The sequence below is a fragment of the Malaclemys terrapin genome, chromosome 12, assembly GCF_027887155.1.
Source record: "Malaclemys terrapin pileata isolate rMalTer1 chromosome 12, rMalTer1.hap1, whole genome shotgun sequence".
Classification (NCBI taxonomy): Eukaryota; Metazoa; Chordata; order Testudines; family Emydidae; genus Malaclemys; species Malaclemys terrapin.
In genome coordinates this window covers 17,663,651-17,687,644 of record NC_071516.1, presented here as the reverse complement: position 1 = coordinate 17,687,644, position 23,994 = coordinate 17,663,651, and the positions used below count along the sequence as shown (strand labels likewise).

Here is a 23,994-nt window from a genome sequence, read left to right as displayed (position 1 = left end):
TGGCTTGAGAGAGACAGGACATGGGGAGTTTTAACATGAATATGGTAATTCTATAAAGCTCTTAATAACAGGTCTCTTTGGAAGAAAACCTAGGAGCCTTGAGGCTTAGCCCCGGCTCATACCACAGGACCAAACTGCGTCCTCTAGCTCAGGATTAATAAACAGCTCACTTTGGTCAAACCAGTATTGTAACAGCAGCGCAACATGCAGCGTGCTCTGTCCTTTGCTCTGGGCATGTTAGAGCAGCCCCTGGAAAGGAGTGTATCTGGCTCATGTAAGGAATGGCCTTGCGCACAGCTCCTTCCAGCAGCTGCCAGAGGGAGGGTTATCACAATGCTGGGGGGCGGAGGGACTGGAAGGCGAATAGGATGCTGAGGGGGTGGAGTGTGGGCTGGGATTGGGACCCTTCAAAGATCCCCGGCCACTGACTAAAAAGTCCTCATCTGTCTTACTCTTTAAACCCGCAATAGTTGAGCAGAGTAAGTTAGTAACCCTTCTGAAAACTATCAAAGGCTCTTGGACTCACGGCTCTAAAGGAGCCCCAGCCATGACATATGGAGTAGGGCTGACAGAGCGTGATCACAGTGCTTGCTCTCTCCTTCCCCCGGAGCTGGATGTTTTTCCCCATCTGACTGGCAGAGGAAAGGAGCTGGGAGGAAAAACCATTCAGTAAATTACAGAGACGGACGAGTGCCACATACACAAAGACCCAGCGATCCCTTTGGCCTTGGCAAGGAGCCAGCTCTTCCCTATTCTGCCAGGCCAGTGAAGCACACGCAGAATTGGCTGTGTGAAAGGGAATGTTAGCAAAGTACCGTGTGGAGCTGTTTAGTCTCCCTTTTGATTCCTGTTAACCTCCCACCCCCTGCTGCACTTTCCCTTTGGCTAGGGCAGATGGGGAGCAGGAGCAAACATCATTACATAGCCACAGTCTTGAATTGGTGCCCATGAGCTAAGCAGCATCACAATCCAAGCCTTGCATCTGAAAAATGAATCAAACATTATTTCCAGCATCAAAGGAGGCCATTGGAGCCTCACTTAATGCCAGGGGACATCAGCACATATGGCATCAGCAGAAACAGGAATGTGTCTCCATGGCCAATGAGATGAAAAGGAAAGAGTTAAAAGATCTTTACTAAACTCAAACTCAGGAACCAAACTTTGGGGGGTTCAGAATCTATGACAGAACGTTGCAAAGCTCCCCGTGTTTATAACAGGCAGAACCAAAGCCCCAAACTCCTCCTCCTTCACCTCTCCTGCCCCAAGAGTCTTCAAAATCCTCACCTGGGATCCAAATGGGGCTTGAGGTTTACTGCTCTTGTTTGCATTTTCCGATCGATATTTTTAAAGGCACACTGTGAACTTGAATATTTCTAGCACAGTGCCCTTTAAATAGCATTCCCCCCCTCTCCCCCCACAGTGTTTGCTCTCCTAGGCCCCTGGTTACCAATGAAACCAGAAATGGTGAAATATTACTGGACCTCTTTGGCATCATGATTATTATTATTATTTGTAGGGTGGTAGTTCCTACAAGCTCCAGTCATGGCTCAGGACTCCACTGTGCTAGGTGCTGTACAAACATAGAACAAAAAGATGATCTTTGCCCTAAAGATCTCATGCTCTAAATATAGGACAGAAGAAAGAGATGGGTACAGACAGAACAGACTGGGGGAACCAAGGAAACAATATTGACCAGCATCATGGGCAGCACTCTGCACACTAGTTGCCTAACCATTGTCAAGTTTTTTTGTAGGCATCATGGCAAAGTAGGGTGACCAGATGTCCTGATTTTATAGGGACAGTCCCAATTTTGGGGGCTTTTTCTTATATAGGCTCCTATTACCCTCCACCCCCGTCCCAATTTTTCACACTTGCTATCTGGTTACCCTATGGTAAAGGAGAGTTTTACGAAGGGATTTGATGACCCTCCTGGCTTGTAGCACAGTGGCTCCAGTTCCACAAGCGGATGCGTTCACCTGTAATGCAGACATCACTGATGCTGGGCCAGGGAGAGCAATTGACAGTCCCAAGCACTATCCAGAAGTAAAAGTGAGAAGAAGGGTTCCTTTGTGTCTACCACTTATAAGGAATGTTTCATCTGCCAGCATCCTTCTGCCCACGAGTTTAACAAAGGGGGACTGAGAGTGAAAGCCTCTGGGAACTGGGTCACTGGCAGCTCTGCTGCAGTGCAACTTGCTTAATTAAGGCAGAAAAAATGAACCAGAGGGGAAGGAAATCCCAAGAGGCTGGCGGGAAAGGCAGCTGTGTGCTGAAGGAGCAGATAAAGCTGTTTGTCTGCTTGGTCCCAGCAAACAGCCCATTGGTGTTCCCCTTAGCTTGGCAAGCACAGCAGCCAGTGCCAAGAACACCCTTGTGGACTCTTCCTGCCTCGGAACTGCTCCCACTTGGCAAAGCGAGCTAGTCATGCTGCCTTGTGATAAAGTGGAAAGGGCAGAGAGCTTGTGTGTTCTTGGAATGGGCCTACTAGGCTTTGCCATGAAATAAAGTGAAGCATTAGGCACAGGAACAGCTGACTCCAAATAGTGGAATTGTTTCTTTTACGGAGGGAGAATGGATCACATTAACTTCCACATGCCCCTCCCTCTGACCCCCTTCTGCCTCTCACACACCCTCATTCCCCTCCTCCCCCAACCCTCACACACACGCTATCTCTCATTTTCTGTTCTCTGCTGTTCATTGGCTCCAGCCCTTTCAGAGCGCAATCAACACTAAAACCAATTGGACTCTCTCCATGGAGCTAAATGGGAGTTGGATCAGGGCTGCTATTCCATTTTCCTGCGGAAAAACATCTGTAACTTTATCTTGTCGGCATCAGAGGAGAAGACAAGCGAAAGGGAGAAGCCAAGCTGTGGGTCAGGTTCTCAGCGTCACAGGTGGTAGGAGCTAGCACTAGAGGTCACATTGTTCACCTTGACCCTCAGCCACACTCAAGATCAGCTTTGGGTCCCATCTCACTGTCACGCATGGCCCTGCAGTGTACATTTTATCAAAGTTGGACAAGGAGCTTTTCCGCTCCGGAGACCCAGGCACGCTGAGCTGCTGCACACCTATTGTTGTACAATAAGTTTGCCGGGGCCAAGTCACATGGTGTTCTCAAATATGGCCAGTAGGCCCACTTCTAGCGCCTGCAAATTAGGGAGCCTGTTGCCTTGCTGATGGGGTCTCAGCAAGGTTTAGCCAGGGGAAAATAGGGCCTGTCTCAATATGGCCCTTTTCCAACTTCAGAGCCTGTCGACATTGAAGTGGCAAAACCATTTCAAATGAGGGGTTCACACAAGGCTAGTCTCTAACTAGTTCAGAATAAGGGAGAGTTAACTCTTACCCTTTAAAAGCTAGCGCTGGAGTCAGCCAGCAAAGTTCCGATTGGGAGCTGGAAGTTAACTATCCCAAAGTTTAGGGCGAGGCTGTATTGGGCGAGAAGTCTACCACAAAGTCTGGATTCTGATCTGAATTTCCTCAGAGTTTGAGGTTTTGGTTTGGGCCCCATATCTGTATACAACTAAATTTTTGGTCTGTTGTCTGTGGAACAAGCTTCTGCTAATCCAGCGGGTTGAGCTTTGCTTTTGCTGCTGCTTGTTGAAACAGTCAGTGGAGCCTGTCTTACTTATGGCTTTTGTTGGCTGAACAACTACAATGCCGGGACAGAGTGTTCTTGAGACCGATGGTTGAACAGGAGGAGAGCTTTAGTAGCCATGCAATGTGAATGTGTCCCCTGTGCCCCAGTGTGATGGGGACTAGGAGCACGGAAGAGATAGCAGCATTAGTGCCTGAGACAGAGGAAATCCCTTAGAATTATTCTCCATTGATGCCACTCTGCATAATATGCACAAGGCCACTGAGGACCTCTGGCTTTATGTTGATTGATTAGTTAAGCCTGATAGATGAATAAATAGAGGTATGGAGTGATTAAATGACTTACCCATGGTCACATAGTGAGTCAGTGACAAAGGGAGGAATTAGAATCCTAGAGTCCTAAATTCCTGGTCTCTTTCTGTGAGTATTAGACCACGCTGCCTCTTATTTTCCCAACTCCTTGGCTTCCCCAAATTCCTTTGTCACAGCCACACATGGCCATACATGGAAGATAACATGTCTTTTATTTTTTATTCTTTTGGAAGGCCTGCTCCTGGGAGGGTCTAGGTCCCCTGAACTGCCAAGTGCTCAGAACCTCACAGTCTGCTCTGTAATAATATTTTCCACATCTAGAAATGTCTTCAGTACAGCCTCTCTTAAGTGGCAACTTTATTCCTCTGCCCACCATTAGAACTCTAGTATAATCCCTTGTGACAAGTCAGTGGGTGGGTTTTGCAAACCCCTATTCAGCACACTGCAAGTAATAACATCTCTTGTGATCAATATTTAAAGCCAGTTCCTTTGCTAAAAAGCTACAGTAAAACCATCAGATCCCCACTGAATAGCTAAATAATTCACAGGGGTTGCTCTAATGTCTTTAAGCCTCCAGCACTTGAAAGCTAGCAAAAAATTCTTAGTAAAGTTGTTGCAGCAAGGCAGGGTAGACAGTTGGATCATGTTTATTACAAGCTGCTTTAGTGAGAATGGTGCAGCCTCAGGTTATAGTGGCGTCCTGGATTTGCTGGAGTTATATCTGAAAAAAAGTGTCTTTTAAATGTTTTTTTTTTTTTTTTTGGTAGTATTCTCTGTGTCCCTTTTCTGGGGGCTTGAGCTGGCTAACAGCTGGCAGCTAATGCATACGTCATACCCTTTATGTTTCAAAAGTTGCAGAAGCTGAGCCATACATCATGTTCATCTCAAAGCCACTGCAAGGTTAAAGTCAAGAAACAAAGTGTATTAACATCAAGGGCAGATATAAGTATGTTATAGCAAAGAATTAGCCTAATAAAAATACTGTTGTGGTCTATAGCAATGGTCTGAAGTACTGAAAACCTAAGATTGGGGCAGGGACTGCTGTTTGGTTCTGTGTTTGGCCAGCTCCTAGCACAGTGGGGTCCCTGGTCCATAACTAGGACTCCCAGGTGCTATGCCACACAGATAAATAATAATGTGATTAACATCACCATTGCTAGCCGAAGATCTCTGGAGTGTTACAATAGATTAGAATACTGTCAGGGTTTATTATCCAGTTGTATTGTCATAGGTGTAGGGTCCCCCCAACCAGTACCTGGGCCCCACTGCACTAGATGTTGCCCACACAAAGGCAGTCTCTGCCCTAGGGCAGTGGCTCATGTTGGCCTAAGGCAGTGGTTCCCAAACTTTAACAACCTGTGAACTCCTTTCACTAAAATATCAAGTCTCGCAAACCCCCTCCTAAAAATGAGTATTTCCAGGGATTTTCTCCTTCACCTGAGTATAAATTATAAAAACAGTGATCTTGGAAATATAACATTTGTTCTTATGACATGCTTATTACACACTATTTATTATTAATTATTAGTTATCATTACAGTATTTTTATTATATTATGAAAATGGCAACACTCTTCCAAGATCTCACTTTCGTCGCTTTGAATAAGCCTGTTATAAGACGAGGCTCCTATGTTTCATCAAGGAGTATCAGATGTGAAACAGCATAAAGGTATTTAAGAAGCCAACTCAAAGAGTTCCTCCTTCCACAAGCATTCAGGTCTTGAGCAGTCCCGGCAAACAACGCACAATACAGCAAAGCTAAAACTTGTTCTTCATAATAATTTTAAAAACAATACTATCTGTCTATTTAATTTTAAAATCAGCAAAAAATATCCACCTCCCTTTCCATTTCTTATAAGGAGTCTTGAAGTTTAAATCTCCTCAGTGTGATAGATATGTTTGCTTTGATCTGCTTAGCTCTTGGAAGTCCAAGGACTCCAGGCTGTTGGCCCCCTGCTGCCCAGGGTCCCTAAGGACAGCTCTGTCCGCCATTAGGGAATTTTTTCCCAAGAACCCCCTGTAACATTTCGTGAACCCCCAGGGCTTCACGAACCCCAGTTTGGGAACCACTGGCCTAAGGGAAACCCGCTGCTACCGGACCCTCATTAGGGGTGTGTCGGGCTCTTCAATGGCTGGCCTCAGCCCTGCCGGAGGAGAGCCGGGGGCGGAGGCAGGGGAATGAAATGAGTCCCACAGTCCCGCCCTCTCGAGCTTTGAGCTGGTCTGTGTGGCTGAAACACACAAGTGTGAGCCGGGGCCCTGGCACGTGTGTCCAAGGGCGCCAGCGCCGAGCACCGGAGTGGGGAGGGGGAGTAGGAGGGTCCTGGGCGGTGTGTCAGAGCTGGCTGGGGGGAGGCCGGCTGGGGGGAGGCGCCTTGTTCCTTTAAATCGCGGGAGCTGAGCGCAATCGCCGCAGGGAGCGGACCTGGGCTCAGTTAAGGGAGTCCCGGCGGCGGTGGGATTCGCTCCTTCCCCAAAGCGCAGCACGTGGTGGGACGATGAGTTGAGCAGCCGCTGGCACCGCCTCCCCCGGGCGCCCGGCTCAGCAGCACCTGGGCACCGCACCCCTGCGGCGGCAGCGGCCGGGCTCCCCACGCGGTGCCTGCCCTGCCCTGGCCGGCCCGCTCCGGGGCTGGGCGCGGCTCCGGCTGGGTTTGCATGTGCTGCCCTCGCCCCAAGCCGGGCGCGGCGATGGCTCGGGGCCCCGGCTGGCTGGCGGCGGTGGCGGCTGCGCTGCTGCTCCTGGCGCCCGGCTCGGAGGCCGGCTGCGCCGAGCTGGGGCGCTGCTGCCGGGGCAGAGACCTGGCTTGTGTCAGCAGCGGCTGGAGACCGGACCGATCCCACGGCGTCTGCTACTGCGACCAGGCGTGTCCCCGCACCATGGACTGCTGCCACGACTACCCGCAGGCCTGCCCAGGTGGGTGAGCGGCTGCCTGCCTGCTGGGATCCGGAAAGGCGCCAGGTGCCGCGGGGAGGTGCTGGGCACTCAGCACCGATAAGTCACTTGGAAAGTGTCTAGCACCCATAGGTGCCACGGGGAGGTGCTACCCGCCTGTGGGTCTCAAGGCGAGGCAGTGAGAACCTGTAGGTGGCCAGGAAGAGGTGCCAAGTCCCTTCAGGGTTTTGCTCAATATTTGTTACTTTGCCCTGAATTTCACTGACTAGGGTTTGTGCTGCTGGGCAGCTCCTGGTCTGATCTGAAAAATGCCAGGTGTCCCAAGGTGTTCAGTAACAGCCTGGGCAATGCCTTTCTGGCTTGGGATAAACTCCTTGTAGTCTCCCTTAGCACCCCCTTACCCCCTTTTCTGGTGTTTAGAAATACCCAAGGGAGTTAAGGGGGCACCATCAACTGGAAAGTAATCTAGTCCGTTTTAAAAAAATGACTGAAGAGCAGATTCAGATCCGACACCTGCTCCAAGTTCCCTTTCTGTTTCAATATTGTGTGTGACTGTAATGTGTGTCTGTTTTCAGAACCACCCCCTTCCCCCCTGGTACTGTGTGTAACCTCCCACCCCAACAACAGAGGGAACTGGCTGTGCAGGAGAAACCCCCAAAGAGGCCATCACAAATACACACAATACACAGACTAGTTTTCTCTCCTCTTCTCCAGTTATAGGAACCCTAGGCATTACTTACAAGAAGAGTAGGTAAAACATTTTGAGGCAGCAGTATGATGAATTTATGGTTTGCCTCTAAGATTAAGGTCAACTAACCTTCAGGACGTGTCAGGAGGCGACTCAGGTGAAGTTTATTATTTTAATGATACGTGTATTACCATAGTATCTGAGCACGTCTACAAGTATTAATTACGCTTCAGAAACCTCTGTGGCATAAGGAAGTAATAGCTCCATTTGACAGAGGGGAAACTGAGGCACAGAGTTTAAATGACTTGCCCAAGGTGTCACATGAAGTCTGTAACAGAAATGGGGAAAGAACCCAGATCTCTTGAGTCCCAGTCCTGTGCTTAAATCACAAGACCTGCTTTCTTCTCATTAATGAATTGCTAACTCTAGGACCAGATCCTCTGCTGGTGTAAATCACTACAGCTCCCCAGAAGTCAGAATGCTCTCAAACTCTGTATGTGTCTGGTCTGGGTTCGGGCTGGGATTTGAGCTGGCTGGACCCTGAGCCCCAGTCCATGGGCAGTTGTGTTTTCATGTTGATGTGCAGTTCAGAATGGCAGGGAGTGGAGCAAAGCAGTAAAATGCTTTAGAGCAAAGTGCAAATTTTTAATCAGGGAGGTAACTTTTTCCAGAGATTGGTGCAATCACCTGCCTGTTTCCCACAAACCACTTCCTCAAAGAGTCAGATGCACACTGATAGTATTCTTAGGTGTCCTAATCACAGTTTCCATATTTTTCCTCAGTTTGGCTCTGCCCTAACAAAGTTTTGCAAACATTTCCATGATCTTTTGGGAGCACTACTTTGAGGGAAAGTTCCCTGTGGGAAATGACTTCATTTAATCATTTTAAATTGAATTTAGTGTTGGTGAAAGGGGCTGGGTTGGCAGTTCTGGAGACTGAAAACTCCTATTTACCCAACATGCACAGTATGGATTGCAGCAATGCAAACTACATCTTTGTTGCCTGAGCCCTGACCTGAAGGGATTAACTCCAGGGATGAGAGAAGAGCTCCGTCTCTTTTTCCGACTTGGCTCCTCTGGGCTGAGGCTGCCAATGAAGGGGTCTGTCCTGTTGGTGCTAGATGTCAGAATGGCTTTTAGTGATGTGGACACAGGCCCACTGGGAACTGAACTGTTTCACATGTGGGGAGTGTTTGAAGTACAGACACATCATGATTCCCAGTGACCATGCCCTAGAGCAGGGGTTCTCACAATTTTTTTGGTGGCCTCAGAGTGCTTTGCACGTTCTCGTCTTTTTTTGATTATTATATTTCTTTTGTGTTTTTGGTAAAAGTGGTGGTCTGTACAATAATTCTGAAGTAAATTTAAAAATGCTTTGACATAATAGAAGTCCAAATAATAGTGATAAAACCTATCTGCAAATAGATCCCAATTTTTTATTTCAGAAAGACAAATATCCATCCAATCCAGTAATAATGATATTAACAACAAACCTAATCCTATTCTATTGTATGTTAGAAATACAGCATGATGATAAAAGTTCTGGGTTTTACCACAACCATTGTGTAGATCAGATTACTTGCAAAAACTCAGCAGCTCTTTGAAAGGAAGGTCTGCAGGATCTCGGGTCTCCTGTGAAATTAAAATAAAAGCTTCGAGGTTAGCATCAGCGAGGCAGTTTCGGTACTTGTTTTTCAGGAAATGAAGGGCACTGAATGCCTTCTCACACAGCACAGTAGTAGAAAACAGGGACAAGCAAAGCAACTTTAGCTATGGGCTTGTAGGTGTCCTCAAACAGGTACAGGTTATTCCAGAACTCCTGTACTGTACCACCAGGCTGACTGAAGTATGTTTTCATTCTTGAATCCTTGCACATTTTCAGCATAAGGGACTTGAGATTCCTTAAGTCCAAAGAGTCAAAGGAAGCTAATCTGTCTTGAAAGGCAGTTAGTTTGTTTGCAGCCAAAAAAGCTGAACCAGAATTGTTGAATGGGTCAGTCACAAAGGTGTACTGATGGAAAAAGCTTCCCTCACTGAAACAGTTTTCAAGATCCTCCAACAGGATACTCGGCTGTAACCAAATACCTAAGCTGACTTTTTGCTTTACATTTTCATCCTGACAGCTGAGAAACTGACTAAGCTTGTGTGGTTTTAAAAAAACAAAACAACCCCCCCCCCCCCGAAAAGTCCGATTTCTCTTGTAGGTGCTGCACGATGTCAGTGATTGTCATTCTAAATGTATTAATTATTTCAATGCTATCAAATATTGTTAGCTGAGGTTTCTGAAGCTCCCAGTTCAAGGAAGCAAGCTTTGGTAAAACCTCTTTCAAAGAGAGCAGGTAACCATGTACTTCTGGATCTTGTAGTTTTTTTTGGACAGTTCTGGTGAAACTTTATTCAAAACCTCAATGAGCTCTTCTCAGAACTCAAACAGCCTCTGTACGTGGCCACTAACCCAGTGGACTGGGTTGTAATTCAGCAGCACCTTGTGTGTTTCACAGCCCATTTCACACAGAGTTGCGAATTTCCCTTTATTGACACTGCTGGTGTTGACAGCATTGATGGATGTTTCCCCCCCCCCCGCCCCCCCTATGGATTCAACCTCATTAATACTTTTCATTGAAGCCTTGCTGGCAAGTACTTCTTGGTGGGCAAAACAGTGAATCAAAGAAAGTCTAAGTGCACCTTTCTTGGAAGCTGTTCAGCACCCCTACTTGTGCACTTTGCATAGCTGCTACCCCATCAGCTGTCAAACCACAGAGACTGTCAAAGCTAACACAGCACTCCTGCATTCTCGCCTGCACACATTCAAAAATGTGTTTGCCAGTAGGCCTATCTCTGAGGCTCACCTGACATAAAACAGCGATCATGGTCCAGAAAGCGAACGCATATGATTACCTTGGGATTCCTCATGACATCAAGGCTCTCCTCCAAGCACAGACTGTAGAAGGGGCTTGCTGCGACTTTTCCAGCGATTTCATTTTGTAGAAAATTCACCACATCTCTTACGCTGCTCTGTAATGTGTCGTTGCTCAGTCAGTGATATCTCTCTGAAAAGCTTACTTTCTGGTTCTATGGCCAGAACAATTTTCTTCAGGAGTTCTCCATCGCTGACTGGTTTCCTTGCTTTTATTCAAAAAAATTTTGAGCTGCTGCTGTTGTCTTTTGAACTCTGTTTTTGCGTCATGTAACAGCTTGCGCCTCTGAAACTCATTGTGGTAATTCTCCTCAAGTACCCCTGCATGAGTACTATAGTGATGTTACATTGCATACATTTTGATTGGATGAATCTCTCTTACAAACAGCACACGGCAATTTGCTCGGAAATATGTTTCTGAAGCAGTCTCTGATTCCAAGAAACTGCATTCCCTGCTGGTCTTGAAATGTTCGATTTTCTTCCTCCCATGTTCCGCTTTTCTTAGCAGGAGGTGACTCCTGTGGGACCATCTCTGTATCACGTTCAGGGGCACTATCTGGCACTTAAATGGATATTAGAAAGGTTGGTGTGTGTGTGTTAACTCTTTTTTACCTTCTGCCACAAACAATCTCAGCCTACTCAAGCCCCACATGGTGTACCATGATCTTGCCCATGATGAGGTTGACCAATTGCTGCTTACGGAGCTACAGTAGTGGACGATGTAAACACACTGTTTGTTTTTTGTGGTTTGAAAGGAAACCACATATACGCAATACAGCTCTGCCTGCACTGTAGTAATTAGAAGGGAACGAGTCTGCATTATGATTTATGGCATTTACAAGGTAACTTTTTAAAACTTTATCTCAGCGATTGTTGGGGTGCTCTGGTGCATAGGAGTATTTTGACTTCTATATTTGGGGGAGCAGAGTGGATTTAACCAGGACCAAACAGGGCCTTGTGGGTGGGGATTGTGGACAACTGCCCACAGTGCTGTGGAGGGGGGAACGCCATGGACAAGAGGCAAGAAATGGGGCAGGCTTGGGGTATGAAGCCACGGAAGGGAGCTTGGGACAATGCGGGGGGAGGCAGTAGGGCCCATGGGTGATGGGGCAGTGGGTGGGGAGCCTGGGAGGCAGCAGGAAATAGAGGTAATGGGGGGGGGGGGGGTGCTTAATTTGTAATGAAAGGTGTCAGGGCTCAACCTGGGTGCCTGCTGGTGGGTGCTGAGCTCAGAAGGCAGGTGACATTGGGGTGCTAACTGTGCTGTGAAAAGTGAAATTTGTATCTTTTTAAAATCACTTTTCACAGCACATCCTGGCAAATTGAGATCTGGGTGGAGGGTGAGGCACCAGGGCCAGGGATGATAGATTTGGGGGGGGGTACCACCAGTGCATGGTCTGGGCTGATGGTTGGTTCCCTGGGCCAGCACCTGCAGGATTCCAAGGTCGGCACCTGCTGCCACGTGGCCAGGGGTTGATCCCTGGGGCCGGCGCTTGGGGTCTGCACCTACTGCCGCATGACTGGGGCCAAGGGTCAGTGCCCAGGGCCAGCACCTGCTGGAGCCCATAGCCGGCACTGGAGATTTGCACCTGGGGCTGGCGGCCAGGGATCGGCGGCCAGGGTCGGAGCCCACTGCTGCATGGGCAGGGGCTGGGGGTCGGTGTCCCGGGTGGGGGGGTCAGAGCACGCAACCCAGGGTCGGCAGCCACCACTGGGGTGGGGATTCGCACTCGCAGTTTGCACCTGCTGCCGCTCGGCTGGGTCTAGGAGTCAGCGTTGGCACCCGCGGCCAGCACTCACTGGAGTTCAGGGTTGGCATCCAGGGCCAGCGCCCTGGGTCAGCTGCCAGGACTAGGGGTCAGAGCGTGTGGCCGGGGGTTGGCATGCTGTGTCTGCAGAGCCAGGGATTGGAGCCTGCTGCTGCTACACAGCCAGGGGTTGGAGCCTGAAACCCCATGGCCAAAGGCTGGGGCTGTGTGGCCAGAGCTGGGGATTGGCGCAGGAAATCCCTTGGCCTGAACCCTGTGTTGGCACCTAAAGCCCCAGGGCTGGAGCCCTGGTCTGCAGCCAGGCTCCCTAAGTCCCCACTGCCCAACCACCCCAGGGCTGAACCCTGAGTCCCCTAACCCCCCCTGCCCCCCGGGTAGAGAACTAACCTTGCTCCTTCAGCATTGTCCAGAGAGGCGGTGCAGGGTGGCGCATCCAGGAGTAACAAGGAGGAAGGGGAGGGGCTGATGCTTTTCCCCCTCCCCCCCCGCCCCATCACTGCCCAGGAAGCTGCTGTGGTTGCAGGGAGACCCCCTGGTGGCCACATTTGAGAAACGGTGCCCTAGGGTAGCACTGGCACTGTTAACTGCTGTCGCTCTGTCATGGACGTGCAGCCAAGCAGCATCTGTATAGCCATAGGCGGCACACACAATCCTAGCTATGTCTGTGTTTAACATGCATGGCAGCCCATGATCCCAGATGCCTGTGTGTGTAAGCAAACGTCTTGGAAGAAAACTGCTATCACTTACCCAGCTAATGCAGCAGGGTGGGCATTTTTCTTTTCTCGCCTGCAAAGAAGAAGCTGCTCTAGTCTAGAGAGTCACAAAGTGTGCTTGGAAGATCACTCTTCCTGCACCATTCGATGTATGAGGGGAGAGGAGGCTCCACCATCCACATGAGTAATGTTGGTTTGAGAGGACTCAACCCAGGGCTGCTAGGTTTTAGAAACCTCTGAGAGGCAGTTCCTTTCTCCAGCACTGTGCTGACCGCAGGGGTCAAATATTATTGTAGGGTCATGCTGAGGAGCCCCAGTGCCATTGGACTAGTCATTTCACAGACATGTAACACAATGCCGGTCCCTGGTCTTAAGAGTTTGCACTCTAGGTAAAGGAGCAATTTCTGAGAGTGAGGGGAAGGCAACAAAATATACATCTCATCTCTTGGTGCTGCTGCAGGATGGAAAGCATCTGGCAAGTTTGCTGGCTGGAACAGTGAATAAACCTCGACTATATCTAGGGATAACTGCCTAGAGGGATCAGGCCCTTGTCACTGCTATAGTGCTGTAGGTGTGCATGGCAAATAAGACTATCCATGCCCGACAGTTTATGTTGTAGATTAAATCAAAAACCCAATAAATACAATAGGGGTGGGATGCTGTTCAGAGACCATTGCTTTTTGCTTAGTATAGATCTTCTGAGCCCAGGTCTACACTACAGAATTACTTCGGTAGAACTACGTCACTCAGGGGTGTGAATAATCCACACCCCCTAAGCGACGTAGTGACCGCCTCTCGTGGAAGTAGATTAACTAAACTTACAGAAGAAGCTCTCTCTGTGGGTTTAGAGCATCTTCATTAAAGCGCTACAGTTGTGCAGTTGCACCACCGCAGAATTTTAAGGGTAGACCTGCTGCTGATGTCCTTGGTTAAAGGAACTGCAGAGTGGGGAGGGGGGGAGAGGGAAGGGGAGGGACACAAAAAATAAATTCACTCCCCCCTCTTTAAAATTTTTTTTTTTAAGTCTTGCTTTTCTTAGGGTATGTCTACACTACGAAATTAGGTCGAATTTATAAAAGCCAGTTTTATAGATATCTGTTTTATACAGTTGATTGTGTGTGTCCCCACATAAAATGCTCTAAGTGCATGAAGCCGGCGGATCGCCTCCACAGTACCGAGGCTAGCGTTGACTTCCGGAGTGTTGCACTGTGGGTAGCTATCCCACAGTTCCCGCAGTCTCCACCGCCCATTGGAATTCTGGGTTGAGATCCCAATGCCTGATAATGCAAAACAGTGTCGCGGGGGGGTTCTGGGTACATGCCGTCAGGCCCCTCCCCCTCCGTCAGAGCAACAGCAGACAATCGATTTGCGCCTTTTTACTTGGGTTACCTGTGCAGACAACATACCACGGCAAGCATGAAAGCTGCTCAGCTCAGCTCACCGTCACCATATGTCATCTGGGTGCTGGCAGACGTGGGGCTGCATTGCTACACAGCAGCAGCCCCTTGCCTTTTGGCAGTAGATGGTGTATTAAGATTGATATCCGTCATCGTTGTATTCCAGTTCAATCAGAGGCACCTGGGCAGACATGCTTTGTCTCCTGGAGACTCAGTCCTGCCGGCAGTCCTATTGAACCGTCTTGACGATGATGGCTAGCAGTCGTAGTACAGTATCTTCTGCCAAGCACCCAGAAGATGCCGAGGGCTATCAGTCATGCTGCACCGTCTGCTGCCAGCTTAAGATCTAAAAAATAGATGTATTCATTTGCTTCCCCCTCCCTCCGTGAAATCAACGGCCTGCTAAACCCAGGGTTTTGAGTTCAATCTTTGGGGGGGCCATTCTGTGTAACAGTTGTTTGTGTTCTCCCTGATGCACAGCCACCTTTGTTGATTTTAATTCCCTGTACACCATGTCGTCGGTCACCCCTCCCTCCCTCTGTCAGTTTTGCGCCTTTTTTCAGACCAGACGCCATAGCACTGGGATCATGGTGCCCACTCAGATCACCGCAGCAATTATGAGCACTATGAACACCACGCGCATTGTCCTGGAGTATATGCAGAGCCAGGACATGCCAAAGCAAAACCAGGACCAGCCGAGAAGGCGATTGCAGCGCAGCGACGGGAGTGATGATGAAATTGACATAGACCTCACACGAGGTACGAGCCACAGCAGTGTGCAAATCATGGTGTTACTGGGGCAGGTTCATGCCGTGGAATGCCGATTCTGGGCCCGGGAAACAAGCACAGACTGGTGGGACCGCATCGTGCTGCAGGTATGGGACGATTCCCAGTGGCTGCGAAACTTTCGCATGCGTAAGGGCACTTTCTTGGAACTTTGTGATTTGCTTCCCCTGCCCTGAAGCACCAGAATACCAGGATGAGAGCAGCCCTCACAGTTGAGAAGCGATTAGCGATAGCCCTGTGGAAGCTTGCAACGCCAGACAGCTACTGGTCAGTCGGGAATCAATTTGGAGTGGGCAAATCTACTGTGGGGGCTGCTGTGATCCAAGTTGCCAGGGCAATCAAAGACCTGGTGATATCAAGGGTAGTGACTCTGGGAAACATGCAGGCCATAGTGGATGGCTTTGCTGCAATGGGATTCCCAAACTGTGGTGGGGCGATACACGGAACCCATATCCCTATCTTGGCACCGGAGCACCAAGCCACTGAGTACATAAACCGCAAGGGGTACTCGTCAATGCTGCTGCAATCCCTGGTGGATCACAAGGGACGTTTCACCAACATCAACATGGGATGGCTGGGAAAGGTACACGATGCTCACGTCTTCAGGCACTCTGGTCTGTTTCGAAAGCTGGAGGAAGGGACTTTCTTCCCGGATCAGAAAATAACCGTTGGGGATGTTGAAATGCCTATCATGATCCTTGGGGACCCAGCATACCTCTTAATGCCATGGCTCATGAAGCCATACACAGGCAGCCTGGACAGTAGTCAGGACCTGTTCAACTACAGACTGAGCAAGTGCCGAATGGTGGTGGAATGTGCATTTGGATGTTTAAAAGCGCACTGGCGCAGCTTACTGACTCACTCAGACCTCAGCGAAAAGAATATCCCCATTGTTATTGCTGCTTGCTGTGCGCTCCACAATATCTGTGAGAGTAAGGGGGAGACATCTATGGCGGGGTGGGAGGTTGAGGCAAATGGCCTGGCTGCTGATTACGTGCAGCCAGACACCAGGGTGGTTAGAGTACAGCAGGGCGCGGTGCACATCAGAGAAGCTTTGAAAACGAGTTTTGTGACTGGCCAGGCTACGGTGTGAAACTACTGTTTGTTTCTCCTTGATGAACCCTCCGCCCCCCCCCCCCACCCCGGTTCACTCTACTTCCCTGTAAACCAACCACCCCCCTTCCCCCTCCCCCTTTGAGCACCGCTTGCAGAGGCAATAAAGTCATTGTTACTTCACATTCATGCATTCTTTATTAATTAATCACACAACTAGGGGGATAATTGCCAAGGTAACCCAAGAGGGGATGGGGGAGGGAAGGAAAAGGGCACACTGCAGTTTTAAACTGCAAACACTTATTGAAGGCCAGCCTTCCGATGCTCGGGCAATCATCTGGGGTGGAGTGACTGGGTGGCCGGAGGCCCCCCCACCGTGTTCTTGGGCATCTGGGTGAGGAGGCAATGGGACTTGGGGAGGAGGGCTGTTGGTTACACAGGGTCTGTAGCGGCGGTCTCTGCTCCTGCTGCCTTTCCTGCAGCTCAACCATACGCTGGAGCATATCAGTTTGATGCTCCGGCTGCTGGAGCATCGACTCTTGCCTTGCGTCTGCAAGCTGACGCCACCTATCCTCTTCAGCCCGCCACTTGCTCTGTTCATCCCGCGATTCAGCCCGCCACCTCTCCTCTCGTTCATGTTGTGCTTTTCTGTAGTCTGATGTTGACTGCCTGCATGCATTCTGCTGTGCTCTTTCAGCGTGGGAGGACATCTGGAGCTCCGTGAACATATCATCCTGAGTCCGCCGTTTTCTCCTCCTAATCTTTGCTAGCCTCTGCGAAGGAGAAACATTTGCAGCTGGTGGAGGACAAGGGAGAGGTGGTTAAAAAAGACACATTTTAGAGAACAATGGGTACACTCTTTCACGTTAAATTTTGCTGTTCACATTACACAGCACATGTGCTTTCATTACAAGGTCGCATTTTTCCTCTTATATTGAGGGCCTGCCGGTTTGGTGTGAGAGATCACTCATGCGGTGCCAGGCAACAGAATTTGGCTTGCAGGCAGCCATGGTAAGCCACAGTCTTTTGGCTTTTTTAACCCTCATAACATGTGGGAATGGTTTCAAACAGTAGCGCCCTCATTTCCCATACCAAGGACCCATTGGGTTGGCCATTTAAAATGGGTTTGCAATGTAAAAGGAGGGGCTGGAGTTTCTGGGTTAACATGCAGCACAAACCCAACTACCCCCCCCCCCCCAACACACACACCCATTCTCTGGGATGATCCTTTCACCCCGATCCCCCACCGCGTGGCTAACAGCAGGGAACATTTCTGTTCAGCCGAGCAGGAACGGGCACCTCTGAATGTCCCCTTAATAAAATCACCCCATTTCAACCAGGTGACCGTGAATGATATCACTCTCCTGAGGATAACAAAGAGAGATAAGGAATGGATGTTGTCTGCATGCCAGCAAACACCGGGACCATACACTGCCATGCTTTGTTATGCAATGATTTCAGACTACGTGCTACTAGCCTGGCGTGGTAAAGTGTCCTACCATGGTGGACGGGATAAGGCAGCCCTCCCCAGAAACCTTTTGCAAAGGCTTTGGGAGTACATGAAGGAGAACTTTCTGGAGATGTCCCTGGAAGATTTCCGCTCCATCCCCATACACGTTAACAGACGTTTCCAGTAGCTGTACTGGCTGCGATTGCCAGGGCAAATCATTAATCATTAAACATGCTTGCTTTTAAACCATGTGTAATATTTACAAAGGTACACTCACCAGAGGTCCCCTGTGTGCCCTTAGGGTCTGGGAGCACGCCTTGGGTGAGTTCGGGGGTTACTGGTTCCAGGTCCAGGGTGATAAACATATCTTGGCTGTTGGGGAAACCGGTTTCTCCGCTTCCTTGCTGCTGTGAGCTATCTTCATTGTCGTCCTCATCTTCCGCGTACCCCGAACCCGCTTCCCTGTTGTGTGTTTCTCCATTGATGGAGTCAAAGCACACGGTTGAGGTAGTGGTGGCTGCACCCCCTAGCATGGCATGCAGCTCCGCGTAGAAGCGGCATGTTTGTGGCTCTGCCCCAGACCTTCCGTTTGCCTCTCTGGCTTTGTGGTAGGCTTGCCTTAGCTCCTTAAGTTTCATGCGGCACTGCTGTGCGTTCCTGTTATGGCCTCTGTCCTTCGTGGTCTTTGAGACCTTTTGTAATATTTTGCCATTTCGTTTACTGCTACGGAGTTCAGCTAGCACTGATTCGTCTCCCCATATGGCGAGCAGATCCCGTACCTCCCGTTCTGTCCATGCTGGAGCTCTTTTGCGATCCTGGGACTCCATCATGGTTACCTGTGCTGATGAGCTCTGCGTGGTCACCTGTGCTCTCCACGCTGGGCAAACAGGAAATGACATTCAAAAGTTCGCGGGGCTTTTCCTGTCTTCCTGGTCAGTGCATCTGAGTTGAGAGTGCTGTCCAGAGCGGTCACAATAAAGCACTGTGGGATAGCTCCCAGAGGCCAATAACGTCGAATTCCGTCCACACTACCCCAAAGCCGACCCGCGAAGGCCAATTTTAGCGCTAATCCCCTCGTCGGAGGTGGAGTAAAGAAACCGGTTTAAAGGGCCCTTTCAGTCGAAAGAAAGGGCTTTGTCGTGTGGATGTGTCCAGGCTTAATTCGATTTAACCCTGCTAAAGTTGACCTAAACTCGTAGTGTAGACCAGGCCTTAGTTTAGAAATATCAAGTCATATCTTCCCTGAAGGTCTCCTTGGAAGACTAGGTAACTGAAGTGGAAGAGTTCTCAGCCCTCAGTTGAAGAGACTGGGGGTTGAATTATTAAACAGGAGAGCTTTCTTCCCAATTGTATGCCAAACAAAAACATAATTGGCGAGAGAAGGGGTGTGTGTGTGTGTGTTTTTTTGTTATTTTTTATTGGACCAATTTCTGTTCATAGGACACAGAGGGTTGGTGGGTTAGAGATTGCCATAATGAGTCATAAATCCAGTGTCTTTATTAAGACCAGGATTTTTAGTGTCTAAGAAAATCATGAATTTAAGCTCCTGGGCTTAACTTTTTTGAAGGTGTGGCACAGGTTTCCTTTGAGGACAAGGACTGAAAGGTCACATGTGAAGTGATTATTTTGTGAAAAGTGTTCACCCACAGACGGCATGGTATTTTTGGGTCTCGTCATTTTTCTCTGAGAGTTCATTTGAGAGCGTAGTGATTCTGACTTTGCCCACATAGGTGTTGTTGGGACATTTAGTGTACTGGATAAGGTGTTGTGATAGGCATGTGTAGGACTGACAGATCTTGAAAGGCATGTTGGTGGGGGGGTGTTGCCAGAAGAACAGATGCATAATCTACAGACAAGGGCTGATGAACTTTGAAACACTTGCTTATGATGATCTTGCAAGGTTGGGGGGTTGTTTGAAGACCACAAGAGGGGCTTTGGGAAGGGTTTCTTTCAGGATTTGGTCCCCATTCAAAAATTCCGTAATTGACTGACTGACTCAATCCTGTTTCCTCTCAGTTAGGTTTCACTCCCAGTGATGGTTAGATTGAGCAGCAGTCAGGAATAGCTGATTTTATGTATTTAAAAAAAACAAGCCAATAATTTGGCTGTGCAATACTTGATGTATGTAACCATGTGATTCCTTTACTGTTACCCCTGTCCTCCCTTACTCCTTGTCTCCTATTGTTTGTCAGTCAGAGTCTTGTTCACAACCTAATCTGAAACTCTTTTGGGTTGGGGCACTGTGTTTTCTGAAGTGTTTATATAGCACCTAACATAATATGCCCTTGAACATGTCTGGAGCCTTCAGACATTACTATAATCCAAATAATAACCCTTGTTATATAATGCTCCTTCTAGTTTCCCAGTTGTCTGCTATAATACTGCCTGTTGTGATGTATAAATAAATGATAGTATTTTGAAACAGTACCATCTAGTGGCATATTGTAGGTATAACAATGTACTAGCCACTGAATTATGTCCAAAAATACATGGTCGTTTTCTGTAAAGAAATAACTTGGAGCAAAAGATATTAGTAATGGTTCATTTGTACTGGATGCAAGGAACTCAAATATATTTGATATTGAATCATATCTGTAGACTGTTTCAAATTATTTTTTCTCCCTACAGATTTACTTTCTCCAAGTCCTATTAAAATGAAATATTTAAAGTGTGGTATTAATATCTGAAGCCAAACTTGGCTGAAAGAGCAGGTGATTTCAGAGGATTCGTTAGAGGATTAATGTTGGCCGTTGTACAAGCCAATAAGCATTTAGGTTTTATTGCTGTGCATTGCGGCATCTTGGGAACAGCATCTCATTTATTTAGCTCATTAATGCTAATTACTGATATTGACGTATGGTTACAAAAATGAAAGGTTCAGATTTGTTTATATTATGGATGGTGCCACGTGGGTGTGTGTGTATGTGGTTGTGGTGTGGTTTTTTAAATCTTTGCAAGGGGAATGGGAACCTCCCCAAACATATCAAAGACAATATGAGCAGCAGTTTCAAATGAAGTTAATTCAGTAACTAGAGATTATCTGTGTTTTACTGGAGAAGAAACTGAGGCATTGTGACTAGTTCGAGGCTATGTGGCAAGTGCCCAGTGTTGTAAGGTGTTGAACACCCTGAACTCTTCATTGATTTGAATAGGAGATGAGACAGTTGGCACCTCTCAAGATTGGGCCCCAACTTCAGGCAGAGCTGGGGTTCGATCTCGGGAGTTCTTCGCATTTGAGCCTAGCGTGAAGGGTCAGAGTCTGCCATCCTTATTCATTTGAAGTAGTACTTTATGCCGCAAGTGGTCATGGTGATTTCAGTGGGGGCTACTCCTGGAGTATTACTCTTGGTGAGCATGCGTCCTACAGACTCTGGCCCTAAACTAGTAGACTGCATAGCTAAGTGCAATAGATGCACAGTGAATGGGACTGAAGCTGAATGGGAACATTTGGACACAGGAATGATTATCACTAGCAGAGAGAAGCTCCTGTCTGAGGAGTCCAATGGAAAGCCAGGATCTGTCAATAGAACACGTGCTGTTGTAGCACAGTATGGCTTTCTATACAGCTTCTATGTAGATGTTTGTAGAAAGCTGCCTCAGAACCTGAGGAAGGTGGATGGAGAGTGGAGAGGTTGATTTTAGGATTATAAAGTACTAACCTGAACTTTCTAAAATAGGAAACCGGGATGAAACTGAAATAGAGCAAACTCCCAGACAATCTGGGCCGTGAATGTCCCAGTTACTATTCTCAGTCCAGCAAAGAAGACTTGAAGTTGGAGGGAGTGATAATTCTAGCCAGGATGGGATGTGCAGGTAGGGTGACCAGATAGTAAGTGTGAAAAATCAGGAGGAGGGTGGGGGGGTAATAGGAGCCTATATAAGAAAAAGCCCCAAATATCGGGACTGTCCCTATAAAATCGGGACATCTGGTCACCCTATGTGCAGGCATGCTACCTCACAGACAGAAAAGAATTACTGCACAGAATGGCTGGCAATAGAAAGCAGCTAGGGAAGCCATCCAGAGGCCTGCCTGGAGAAGCAGAGATGCCAGAATGACCAAGGCTGACATACTGGCTTCCTTTCCTGCTGATTCAGGTGCAGAATAGTCTGGTGTCTGTCGAATACACTGGGATGAAATAGGAGGACTGCAAGGATATTTTGGGGGGGCTGTTCATGAAACACTGTATAATACACTGATTTGCATGTGCAGGGTTTGAGTTTACATTGGGATTGTCTTTGGGGGTATTAGTGCAACTGCTCAATCTAGCACTGATGTTGCTACTTTCCTATGTAATGGCTCAGTCCTGTAAGGTGCTGCATGTCCGTTGTCTTCAATGGGACGTGAAGGCTCATAGCATCTGTCCCTGATGGTTCTGCAAGGGGTTGATCATGTCTCTTCATGATATTGGGAGTTTAAACCTCAGAACATAATTTTGACAGGTTAGAGCCCTGTCCAGGAAGATTGGGGGGGGGGGGGGGTGCTGAAAAAATTAGCATCAGGCAAGCAAAAAAAGGAGGGGGGAGTGATCTAGGGAGCAGAGCATGGGAACTGGACTTGAGATGTGTTCTTGACTGATGTGAACTTGGCGGGGTGGGAAGAGGCAGAGAGGGAGTGGGGTGTTGGGCGAAGGGGTGGAGTGGGGATCGAGCACCTCGGGAAATGAGTCAGAATCTGTGGTCAGTATCATTACCCCCATTTTACAGATGGGGAAACTGAGGCTTAGAGAGGGGGAGGTGGCTGGCCCGGGGCAGAGCTGGGAATAGAACTCAGGACTCCTGAGTCCCAATCCAGAGCCGTGTCCCATAGTGTCCTGCTTCTGAGGATCTCAAGTTACTCTACAAATGTTGATGAATTTTCACCTCACAGCAGCTCATGGGATGGGCAAGTGCACTGTTTATTGTCATCTCACTCTTACCTTGTACTCCCTGGTCTGTCCGACTATATCTGCCTGTTTGTCTCTTGTCTTGGATGGTAAGCTCTTTGGATAGGCACCATCTCTTTGTGTGTTTCTACAGTATTTAGCAAGCTCTCAGCCCTGATTGGGGTCAGTAGGTGCTATTACAGTACAAATAAATGATGATTATAATATTTATTCTCATCTGATGAGGAAACTGAAGCACAGAGATATGCAATGACTTGCCCAAGGTCACATGGGGAAATGTGTGGCAGAGCCAGCCAGGGGTAGGAAACCAGTTCTTCCAACACTCAGTTTTGTTGAGTGATTAGAGCATAGGACTATCTCCGATACCCTGATGGACTCTTTTTTTTTTTTTTTTTTTTTTTAAATGTTTCCCCTGCTACTTAGTCCTGTAACTATTTCAGCTTGTGGTTCCCAGGTAGCCTATGGCAGTGGTTCTCAACCAAGAGTCCAGGGCCCCCTGGGGGGCTGCAAGCATGTTTCAGGAGGGTCTGCCAAGCAGGGCCTGCATTAGACTCACTGGGGCCAAGGGCAGAAAGTTGGAGCCCCACTGCATGGAGCTGAAGCCCGGGGCCCTGAGCCTCACCACCTGGGGCGGAAGCCAAAGCCTGAGCAATGTAGCTTTGTGGGGGACCCTGTGGCATGGGGCCACAGGCAATTGCCATGCTTGGTACCCCCTAATGCCAGCCCTGGCTTTTATATGCAGAAAAACAGTTGATGTGGCACAGGTGGGCCATGGACTTTTTATAGCATGTTGGAGGGGGGTGGGGGGGACCCTCAGAAAGAAAAAGGATGAGAATCCCTGGCCTGTGGGCCAGTTTAAGGACCATGCACTCATTCAGTCGTGATAGGACCAATGCCCCAGAGATCTGTTCCAGTCCAAAGTTTGCTTGATGCCTGAATGAAACTGCCACCCAGGTGGATGAGAGGCCCTGGGGAAGATGGAACCCTTGGTGGTTCTGCGTAAATATTTCCCGAATTAGCAGTAACAGAGGCAGCAAAAATCATAAACAAGCACTGAATAAACCCAGAAATGCTGCTATTTCTAAATATTATTGTAATGCTTGTGTTACTAGAACAAGGCCCAATGACCCTATTCCTGGGACAGACTTCTCTACCATGTTTGCTTTGGTGACTGAAAGGAGGGGTCTTTACCCAGAATAGTATTTTAGATTTCAAATTTAGCTCTTTTTTGGTACAGGCCACTTGGCCATTTAAAAAAAACAAACAAACACATAATCGTTTTACAGCAGTGCTTCCTTGCTGCAGTGTAGCTACATGGGTGCAACACCCCCTAACACAGACCAGCCTGAGTTGAAACTTCCTCCAGGGTCAAGTACTTTCCTGCGATGAGAGCATGGGGCCTTCCACTGAAACTGTTGATAAGTGCTCTGTGTGACCGAATATGGCAGGCAGTCTCGGTTGGCTGCAAACTCAACACCCCGCAGATTTAGTCAGGGGAAGATTCCTGAGAAATCGCGTGAATGATTTCTGCAGCCTAC

At 48.4% G+C, this 23,994-nt stretch overlaps 1 protein-coding gene across 1 annotated transcript in view; it reads left to right on the top strand.

Moving 5' to 3' along the window:
• Positions 1 to 5,481: 5,481 nt before the first annotated feature.
• LOC128846865 (somatomedin-B and thrombospondin type-1 domain-containing protein-like) overlaps positions 5,482 to 23,994 on the top strand; it is a 31,450-nt gene continuing 12,937 nt past the window's right edge. Inside the window, exon 1 of the mRNA XM_054046119.1 lies at positions 5,482 to 6,822. Within this exon, the coding sequence (XP_053902094.1) occupies positions 6,564 to 6,822 (259 nt within the window). The 5' untranslated portion in view covers positions 5,482 to 6,563. The remainder of the gene's footprint in view (positions 6,823 to 23,994) is intronic.